General features: G+C 41.7%; 1 protein-coding gene across 1 annotated transcript; it reads right to left on the reverse strand.

The window, feature by feature from the left end:
• Positions 1-273: 273 nt before the first annotated feature.
• On the reverse strand, positions 274-2509 carry LOC137838666 (uncharacterized). Its single transcript, XM_068647899.1, has 3 exons — positions 2279-2509; positions 1043-1969; positions 274-315 (listed from the first exon to the last, which is right to left on the reverse strand). Exons 1-3 carry the CDS (start codon positions 2507-2509, stop codon positions 274-276), a joined length of 1200 nt encoding a protein of 399 aa, XP_068504000.1.
• Positions 2510-10968: the final 8459 nt, after the last annotated feature.

The following is a 10968-nucleotide window of genomic DNA, read 5'->3' on the forward strand; positions in this document are numbered from 1 at the left end:
ACCCTGTTGCACTGTCGACCAGGGCATCTATGCTTGGCAAAGGGTATGAATCCTTTGGACAAGCCATGTTTAAATCTGTGAAGTCGACACACATGCGCCACTTCCCGTTGCTCTTCTTCACCAGTACGACATTAGCCAACCACTCAGGGTACTAGACTTCCCTAATATGGCCCGCGGCGAAGAGCTTTTGCGTTTCATCCCTAATCGCCTGTCTTCTCTCCTCATTAAACTTTCTTCTTCTCTGTCGCACTGGTCTGACCTGGGTGTCCATTGCTAGATGGTGGCACAAGAAATTGGGGTCAATTCCCGGCATGTCTGAAGCAGACCATGCAAAAGCGTCCAGATGCCTTTCTATCACCTTAGCGATCTGGTCTTGTAGCTCACCTTTCAAAGATCTTCCCAACTTGAAGACCTTACCCCCGATCTCCCTCTCGAGCCACTCCTCGACGGGTTTGGGCCTGGTTTCACTAGCGATCACAACCCTGGCTATTCCCGACTCCCTAGCCTCCTCTGGGCGGTTTCTCGCTTCTTCCCCCCGATCAGCGTTCTCTGCCCCTGCTTCAGCGTCTATCATGACGACATCACCGTCGGCAGTCACCTCCATCGCCGCGGCAACAGCTTGCCCTTCCGTTGGCCTGGGCTCCACACCGGGAGGCGGCGTCGCGGTGATGTAACTCACTGACCTCTTATTCTTGAGGCTATTCTCGTAACACTTCTTTGCCTCCTTCTGGTCAGATCTGATGGTGATCACCACCCCCTCCATCGATGGCAACTTAACCTTCATGTGCCTGGTCGAGGGCACAGCTCCTATTCTGTTGAGGGTTGGCCTTCCCAACAGAATGTTATATGCTGAGGGGGCATTCACGACGAGGTACTTGATCTTCTCCGTCCTCGAGGCCGCCTCGTCTGTGAACGTAGTTCTCAACTCAATGTACCCCCTGACCTCCACCTGGTCGCCAGCGAACCCATATAAGCATCCTCCATAGGGCCTTAGCTGGTCAAGGGGTAATTGCAGCTTGGTGAAAGTCGGCCAGAACATTACATCTGCCGAGCTTCCTTGGTCCACCAGTACTCGGTGGACCTTCCTTCCCGCCGTGATCAGCAAGACAACTATGGGATCGTTGTCATGAGGCCCAACGTCCCTGAGATCCTCCTTTGTGAACGTAATGTCCACATCTGGCGAGTGATCTTCGAAAACATCCACTGCCATCACAGACCTTGCATATTTCTTCCGCTGTGATGCAGTGCATCCACCACCTAAGAAGCCTCCAGCGATGGTGTGGATCTCGCCATGGGTGGACACTTCATGCTGCTGGCCTTCACCGCTCGCCGGCTGAGAGCTCGACGCACCCCCCGTCCTCTTGTCCAGCAGATAATCATTCAAGAAGCCGCTCTTGACCAGATCGTCGAGCTGGTAACCCAGGGCCAAACACGAATCAAGGGTGTGACCAAAACTCTGGTGGAACTCGCACCATGCGTTTGGTTTTGGCCCTAACACCTTGTCGACAACTTTCTCAGGCGCTTTAAGTCTGGCTACTATGTTGGGAATGGCGATCAGGTCTGCCAATCCCATGCCGAACTTATACCTGGATGGGCGATTGAACTCCCTAGGGCGCCCTGGGCCCCTTCCCTTGTTTTTCTTTGGATCATAAGGATGGCGAGTCCTTTGATCCTTCTTAGTCGCCGCCGTCTCCAGCACCCTCTGCGGCTGGATTCTAGTATGGGCCCGCGGCCTAGCAGGAGCCACGCTCCCTCTCTTCTCGGCGACCTCACTCTCGTCGGCGATGTGGGCCACAGCAAGTCGCCGAACCTCAGCAAACGTGGCGGGGTGACCCCTCATCAGCGCCTCACAGAAAGGTCCCGGCAGCACGTCCTTTTTGAAGGCGTATACCAACATCTCCTCGTCTTTGGTAGGCCAGCGGACCATATGTGCTCCAAAACGATTCAAATAGTCCCTGAGGGACTCTCCCTAGTACTACCTCACGTCGAATAGGTCATAAGACACTCTAGGTGGCGCCTTGTTCACAATGTACTGGTCGACGAAAAGCTTCGAAAACTGCTGGAAATTGGTTATGTGACCTGTAGGCAGGCTAACGAACCATTCCAGCGCTGTTCCCTGGAGCGTGCTCATAAACATCTTGCAATAGACAGCATCTGAGCCTCCTGACAGCATCATCTGCGTGTGGAACGCAGTGAGATGTGCTTCAGGGTCCTCCACGCCGGTGAAAGAAGCTTTCACAGGCACCACGCTCGCAGGGATTGGCGTGTTCGTGATCACCTGAGCAAACGACATTGGGAAAAAGCGCGGTGGCGATGACGGCGCAACTTCTTCAACAATTGTGCGTCCTCTCTGCTCCTGAAGAGCTTGACGCAACTCCTCAGTGACTTTGCTGAGCTCCTCATTTCTGGCCTGAGAGGCGACCAGGTCTTCATGCATCTTCGCCTGCTCTACACGCGATGCCTCCACATTTGCCTGCAACGTACGCATGATCTCCATCATCTGAGCCATGGTCATGGCGCCTTCGGTAGCAGTCGGCACAACGGGACTTGAACGCGTACTTCTCATCTTTCTCATGAAAAAACAGCAAATCAAACCTCAACGAACAACTTTCACCAGCGAAACGATCGATCCAGCAATCAATCGGTCAAAACCTCTTAAACTCTAAAGAACTTCCAAAAACGCAATCACAACAGCAAAAACCTCCACATAAACTTGCAATCTTGACACGAACCTACCGCTTCTCCACCAGAACTCCCGATTCACCGGTCAGAAACACGAACGAACGGTAAAAACTTCAAATTACTGATTAAAAACCCAAACGAACGGTGGAAAACCTCAATTCACCGTACAAAAGCTCAAACGAACGGTGCAAAACGCCGAAAATGGTTGCACCAGCACACAACCACACAAGAATCGCAGAAACTTCAAGAACTGACGCTGCGGATGGGAAACACGTTTTACACGGCCCCACGGTGGGCGCCTGATGATCCTGCCAGTTGACCAGAGTGCAAGAGCCTTGCCACGTCAAAGGTTTCTCCTTCTTGATCAGCTTCGCACCACGTTAGCTTCTGTCCTTCAAGCCTCAATTCCTCGCAAGAACCTGAAAAAAATAGAGTGGCGCCGCTGCGATCGATCGCGCTCCGACGCTTAAGTCAGTGACGGAATCACCAAATACTCAGAGAGAAAATCTAAAATCAAGGAACCGTGCAAGTATTCTCTCAGCGTCCTCAAGTGTTCTGGAAAACGTACCTCAAAATCTGTTAAGAGTTCCTTATATACCTGAGCGTTTCTCTCTCCTGACGGTTACACCTCCGGACACGTGGCTCACATCCAACTGTACACGTGTCACCATCTGGATCCCCTTCTACTTGAGCGTCACCTCTACTCTTTAAGCTATTCGACTAAGTTACCGATGCAAGGAGTAACTCGGTGCGCAGCTTTCCTTGGAGCGCGATCTCTTCTAAGTGGCGAGTACGGGGTGTCACCATGCACACCTTCTCTGTGGTCTCGCCTGCCGCTATCACGATCTGCTTCACTTGCACATCATGCATGTTCTAGGAAACTGTTCCCTTGCCTCGACCTCTGGCTAGGGAATGACCATCTGATAACCTCATCCTTCGTGCTTGTACCTCTTGAAAGCCTTAAGCATGCCTTCCTGATCTCTCGGCGATGTGCCCCTCTCGGCGGTCTCTAACCACCTGGTCTCCCAAAACTCACATACGACGACTATGACGAAAGCCTGGTGACCGCCGGTTATACATACTAGAGATCGGAGAACGCCAAGCTAACAATTGGCGACTACACAGACTTCCCGATGTACTTCCCTTCTGTCAGCTAGATGTCCCGCTCAACACGCCTATATTATCGCTTAATGCCACGTCATCACTCCCGACTACCTGATCGGTACATTATCAAAGGGATTCATTCCATCTGTAGTTAGACCAAGTCGGATATTTCTTGTTTCTTTACCAAACTCTTGAAACTCGTCATCAAATTTCTTCCACTGAATAGAATCAGCTGGATGTCGGTACATGCCATCACATTTCTTCTCATCTGCATGCAATCTGAGAATACCACGTAACCTCTCATTTAGGTTTGCAAACAAACGTTTCATCCTTGGAATGATGGGAAGATACCACATAACCTTCATTGGGGGTCCATGCTTTTCTATCTCTTTAATAGTATCATCATCTTTTTGTTTTAACTTATAACGTGATAACTCACCTCGGACAACTTTTCAACAATTCAAAATCTTTTATGTATAGTATATAATCATTAGAACATGCATGTATCTTTTTATACTCCACATCCATCAGAGTATTTCCCTCTGAAAGCATATCCTTCAACAACTGAAGCAATTCCGTGAAACTTTTATCAGTCCATCCATTTATTGCCTTCAAATTCATCAACCTTAACACCACCGACAACCGTGTGGAGTTAGTTGATCCAGGATACAATGGAGTCTCTGCATCGCTTGACATACTTCCATATCCATGAGCTTCTACAAAAGACTCAGCTCCCATATCAAGAATCATGTCCTCCAATCGATCATCATGTACTTCACCATGTACTACATCATCCATGGTGGACCCCACATATTCTTCAATTACAGAAACACGTAGTAAATTTAATAATTCACCATGCCATGTACAAGTTGTATAAGATCGAAGAAACCCTTCTCATAGAAGGTGCTCCCTGATTTTCTTAACATCGAGTCTCCTTCCGTTCAAACACTTAACGCACAAACACCTAATTTTTGCTCCATCATGACCACTTTTATTGGCTTTACGTTGCGCAAATTGTATAAATTCTTCTACTCCTCTTTTGTACTCATCACTTATGCGAATAGAATTATCCAATTTTGATCCATTATATTTTTTATAGTAGTCATTCAGGTGTTTACTAATGAGTGTGAAATCTCACGTTTACCGAGGGTCGAACACCCTTGGACTCAATACCAACATGTATTAATTGCCAAGGGTCGAACACCCTCGGACTCAATACCAAAACATATCAATTGCCGAGGTTTGAACACCCTCGCCATCAATACCAACACGTATCAAATGCCAAGGGTCGAACACCCTCGGAATCAATACCAACACGATAATTCTATTTTAACCTAATGACTAACATAATATAAATTAATAATAAATATAAATTATAATAAATACTAAATATACAAATTAAAAATCATTAAATTAATTATAAATATTAAATCATATAAATTTATCTACAATCTAAAAATTTAATAATTCTATTTTAATCTAAAAACAAAAATAATATAAATTTAAATTTAAAAAATACAAATTATAATAAATGAAAAATAAACAAATTAATAACACTAAAAGGAATATTTAAAAAAATTTAAAACACCACCAACTTGTGCGTGAAGGCAACGGTGGTGGTGAAGAGCGGCGACAACGACAGCAGCGTACACGGTAGCGGTGACGGAGCAAATGGGGACACAATGAAAACCCAAAGAAAAGCGTTGAAAGTAGTGAAACAGTAGGAATGGTGACCTTCACAATAATGGCAAAAAAGAAACAAATAAAAGAAATAAAAAAAAATGAAAAGCAATGGTGAAGAAGAAGTAGAGAGCTCAAAAGCAACTTACCCAATGGCACAAAGAAGACAATGGCTCGAGATGAAGAAGAAGCACAAAGACAAAAAGGAAAATGAAGGGCTAGAAAACAAAGGAAATATGAAAGCGTAACTGGCACGCTATGAATTAGGGTAATAAAAAGACTCTAAAAGGGAAACTATGAGGTAAAGCCACCTTTTTACAACAAGCACTTCGTGTAAGAAGGTGACTATGAGGTAAAGTCGCCTTCCTAGACGAAACGCTTTGTTCCAAGAGGCGGCTTTACCTCATAGCCGCCTTCTTACATGAAGCGCTTTGTTCTAAGAAGGCAGGTTTACCTTATAGTCGTCTTTTTAAAGTAATTTAATTTCAAAAATGTCACCGCACTTTGAAGGACAACTTTTGGCCGTAAAAGCGTTGTGAATGTAGTGTCGAAAATAGTCATTTTTGCATTACTAGCGGTGGCATATTTTGAAATTAAAGCGAGTCTAAAACAGAGGCTATGAGTTAAAGTATTGTTTTATACCAAAGCATTTGGTCTAAAAAGGTGGCTATGAGTGATAGTCGTCGTCTTAGAGCAAGTGCTTTGGTTTAAAATGGTGCTTTAACTCATAGTCGCTGTTTTTGACCAAGCGCTTTGGTCTAAAACAAAGGATTTACCTCATAGTCGTCGTTTTACATTCATTTTATTACCCTAATTCGTAGCGCACAACTTACGCTTCCGTATTTTCTTTGTCTTCTCGCGCTTTGTCTTCCTTCTTTGCTTCGTGCTCTCTCTTCTTTTACTTCATCTTCGATCTCTTTGCCATTGTGTAAGTTTCTTTCATTCACTCCCCATTGCTTATTTATTTCCTTTTTTGTTTCACTTATTCATTTTTGTCCTCCATTTTGGTGAAGGTTTTCATTGCCTACAATTTCATTGTCATCCTTCACTGCTGTCTTCATTGGTTATTTTTTGTGCCTCCATTGGTTCCTCGCTACTACTAGTCACCGTCGCTGCCGTTCGTCATCGCTGTCGTTCACCGCCGCTGCTCTTCACCACCACCAATGCTGAGATTAGGGCACCATGTGTGTTGAGATTAGGGAGGGTATAAAATGACAACTTTTACCATAGCCGCTGATAAGTGTCTAATTTCCATAATATTTCATATTAAAATATAGGCATTGTACTGAGTAGCAGTTCGGTCCTCAGCTTTGGGTTAAGAATAGATCGGCTATTGGGCCTGGGTGAGGATTATGCGTTTGATCCAATTGGAGGGGCTCGTCGAAAATGAGCATGATGTGGCTGCCATTCGAAGGGGGTGGGGCTCATTGTGTGCTAATAGATAAACGTGCGTGTTTGTTGCTTATGATGTGTGCATTTGTTATTTGTTGCATGTTAGTTACATATTGAATATTTTGTTGATAAATGCTGATAATAACCCTAAAAGATAAGGGTGTGCACTCATAACAGAACGTTAGCCTGTGGTTAGCACCTGAAAATAATTGGTACCCGTGACAGGTAGTATTTTCTGTTAAAGATGTTAAAGATAAAAGATTAATGTGCCCAGTTCTGTTTTCAGTTAAGATTTTATTCTCGTGACCAAGAGTTGTTACAAAAATAGCTATAAAAGGAGATTTAGTCTCCAGGTGAAGGTACTCTGTTTTTGCACACTTTACTAAACTGTTACTTTTGGTCAGCCCTGATTGACTTGATCGTCGGAGTGTAATCAACAGGTAGAGCGTCCTTTGTCACAACGAAGCCATACTTTAGTGCAATCAAGAGACGTGAATCAGATTCCAAGAGAGGCAGATCCGAAGGGAGGCGTTCAACCTAGATCAACCGGCAAAAGAGTCAATCGGCGAGATTATTTGGCGCCCACCGTGGGGCTCAATAAAATCTAATCCCACCCACATTTGTCCTCATTGACGAGATGAGGAACACGAGGAAAGTGCCATCGGGATCAGAAGGAGTCGAGGCTCCCACACTACAACAGTTTATGGAGACGATAAGAACTCTACAAGAAGCTAATGAGCAGTCCAGACAGGAGCAGGAAAGATTACGAGAAGAGTTGCACAAAACCAATGAAGATTTGTGCAGGGACCCACGTCTTGTATGGGAACGAGGGGTAAACTTGCCCGTAAGGGATTGCCCTAAGCCCTTTTCACGAGCGATCATGAACGAGTTGGTGCCAACACATTACATTGCACCTAAGATCATCTTCATAGGAGTGGAAGAGCCTGAAAATCATCTCATGACCTTTAATGCCCAAATGATTGTTTTAAGAGGTTCAGCCATTGTTCGATGCAAAATGTTCATGAGTACCTTCATAGGTACAACTTTGTAGTGGTTTAGTGGAGTACCTGATGACCACATAACCCCTTTTGCACAGTTCACCAAGCTATTCCAGGAGCAATTCTCTGCCAACTAGGTCAAACCCCTGGTATTGTATGACCTCTTTACTATTTGGCAGAGAGAAGGGGAAACGCTGAAGGAATACTTGAACAGGTTCTGGGCGCTCACGGTGAGACTCCAAACCCATGACGAAAATGTGATGGTCACTGCCTTTGAGCAAGGAATTGCAGCAGGACCATTCAGTGACTCCTTGATCAGGAATCCGGCAGAGACATTCTCCGAGATCCGACGAAGGGTTGTCGCCCACATAAACGCCGAGGAAGTTGTGGCGCTGAAGAATGGCAATTTGTATTCCGAAATGTCTAAGTAGAAGGAAGTTGTTAGGACTTCTTGGCCTTTGAGGGTTAACGAGACCTCAACTGGGAAGAAGGAAGACTCGAGACACGCGCCATACAGGAAGGGTGAGCCCAAGTCAAAGGGCAAGGAGGAGGAGGTCCGTCCCAAGTTTCAGATATCATACAAAAAGCAGATAGTTATACCCCAGGTAGCAGAGAAGCTAAGGTTTCAACTCTCTACCCTTTAAAGCATGTTTGATAAGTGTTATAATCTGTTTTCATTGCTTACAAACTGTTTGATGGAACTGGTATATCCATTCAAACAACACTTGTTCACTATTTTTGTTTGATAACACAAAGGGGGAGAAAAGTGTGTTGGTACTGTCCTTGAAGTATTGTGTGTTGCAGGTTTGATCAACACTGTTTCTTCTTCTTCAAAGCATGGTTATTTGTTTCCATCAAACAGGGGGAGATTGTTGGAGATCTAAAAGACTACGTAACTATATTGTTTGATGAAGAAATAGACCATGAAGAGAAGTGAATGTTGTCATATATCTTGATGGGAAGTGCATGTTGTCATAAGCATTAAAGTGAAGCTTTGGTGCCTAATAAAGTTGTCTTAGCAACTAAGGTAGATTAGATTAAGAGTTATTGATGTCTTGTCTTTATATCTCAAACCTATGATGGTGAGCCAAAGCACAAAGCCTTTTTGAAAGAATCAAAATTGTTTTTAAACTCTCACATATTTTTCAATGTGTTAAAAGCTTTTTCAACCAATTAAAAATTTTGGTTTACACACTCCTAGTTTTTTCAATTGATTTTTTGGAGAAACAATTGATTTAAAGTTTTTTTTTTATATAAAACAGTTTTGTTTCCAAAATTCTGTTTTGTTTCCAAAGTTAGTTTTGTTTCCACATTCAGTTTTCAACTTCTCAAAGTTAGTTTTGTTTCCACTTAGTGTATTTCAAAAACTCAATCTATTATTTTAACTTTTAACCAGTTATTTTCTTAACAAATTTTAAATTGTTTTATCAAATCAGTTCTATTTTTGAAATCTATAAAAGGGAAGTAGGATGTCCAAATCATCACTTGAATACACATTTGCCTACTGTTTTCAAAAAGGTTTGGAGAGGTTCTTTGAGAGAATTCGTTTTTGGAAGGTTTTTTGAAAATCTTTGTGCAGTTGTTTTTTTGTCCTTTTCACCATTGGCTTATGATTAAGAGCTTCATCAAGGTGTTGTAGTTTGGAGGTGCAGTTTATGTCTTCTAAGTCTGCAAAAAGGTGTATTCGTTTCATACTCTTTCTTTGTTGTAAAATTGTGATAGTGTGCTTCTAAGATAGGGTTTCTTGGAGCATACACTTGGCTGAAATAGTGTTTTTCAGTGTATGTTTGTGGTTCTTGTAGGGTTCAAGAGTTGTTCTTGAGCAATCTTGTGTAAAAGATTCTTGTGATATAGTGAAATTCATTTTAGTGTGGGATGGGATTGGATGTAGCTCAATTTTGAGTGAACCAATATAAACTCCTGTGTGTTTTACTGCTTTCAAACTCATTGCCTTGATATTATGGAAAAACTATATAACTGATATCAACAGAAATCTGTTGTTTCAAAGTTTAATCAGTTGTTTTTTTTCTTTCTGAAGTTGCCTTCTGATTGAGAAATTTGAATCTGTTGTTTCTAAACATAGTCTGTTATTTTACTTTCAGCATTGCTTAAATAGTTAATTTGCAAAATTTATCCTAAGTACAATTCGCCCTCCCTCTTGAACTTTAGACTCCCATAAAGTCAACACATGTGTCGGTCTAGCTGATGCAATTTTTTTTCTCCTGCTTTCTCTTAGCGTCTTCCATGTGTCGAACTAGTCCACATAACATTTAGTTTGTGTGGACTTTTCGTAGGTTTGACCGATGCAATTTGCGTCCTTCTCTTGACCGACACAAATGGTGCATTTTCTTGTAAGGGTGTTAATGCAATAAATAATTATGTTTTAAAAAAAGTATATACAGATCTTTCATTCCTAAGATTATTTAGAATAATTTTAATACATAATTTTATTAATCTTATACACAACTAGTAGAAAATTTATACTAACATAAAAATAAAAATTTCATATTTTATTAAATTTATACAAATTTCCTTTTATAAGGATATGGTATAATTAGCTACTATTGATAAATATTTACAATTTGTGTGAAAGATACAAATCTAATTATTTTATCGATGACTACTTTGTTTTATAACTAAGTTAGACTTCTTCTTAACATATTTAACTCCAACCTTACGTATTAATTAAAATATATATTAATTAATTATACTTAATGTAATAAATACATATGTATATAAAGTAATACTAAATATATTAATCATATTTAATATTTAATAAATATAATAAATAATAATACTAGTTGGGAAATCACTACAAGAAAAAAAAATTAATGGAGGTGTTATTTAACGAAGGTTGATATTCCTAGGAATTGATTAAATTAATGGAGGTTTTTTTAACCTTCATTAAGTTCCAAAGATTATTCAAAAATCTCAGCAAAATAATGGAGGTTTTTTAAACCTTTGTTAAATTTCAAAGGTTTATTTTAAAACCTCAGCAAAATAACGGAGGTTTTTTTAACCTTTGTTAAATTTCAAAGGTTTATTCTAAAACCTCAGCAGAATAACAAAGGTTTTTTTAACCTTTGTTAAATTTCAAAGATTTATTCTAAAA

The sequence above is a fragment of the Phaseolus vulgaris genome, chromosome 4 (genome assembly GCF_000499845.2).
Source record: "Phaseolus vulgaris cultivar G19833 chromosome 4, P. vulgaris v2.0, whole genome shotgun sequence".
Classification (NCBI taxonomy): Eukaryota; Viridiplantae; Streptophyta; class Magnoliopsida; order Fabales; family Fabaceae; genus Phaseolus; species Phaseolus vulgaris.

Bases quoted from the DNA above. Each gene is read 5' to 3' on its own strand.
- LOC137838666 (XM_068647899.1), bottom strand. From the start codon at position 2,509: ATGGCTCAGATGATGGAGATCATGCGTACGTTGCAGGCAAATGTGGAG. The intron at 1,970-2,278 runs GTGATCACGAAC...AGGTAGTACTAG, and splicing joins TCCCAATGTCGTTTGCTCAG to GGAGAGTCCCTCAGGGACTA. The intron at 316-1,042 runs GTAATGTTCTGG...GGTCTGCTTCAG, and splicing joins ACCAAGGAAGCTCGGCAGAT to ACATGCCGGGAATTGACCCC.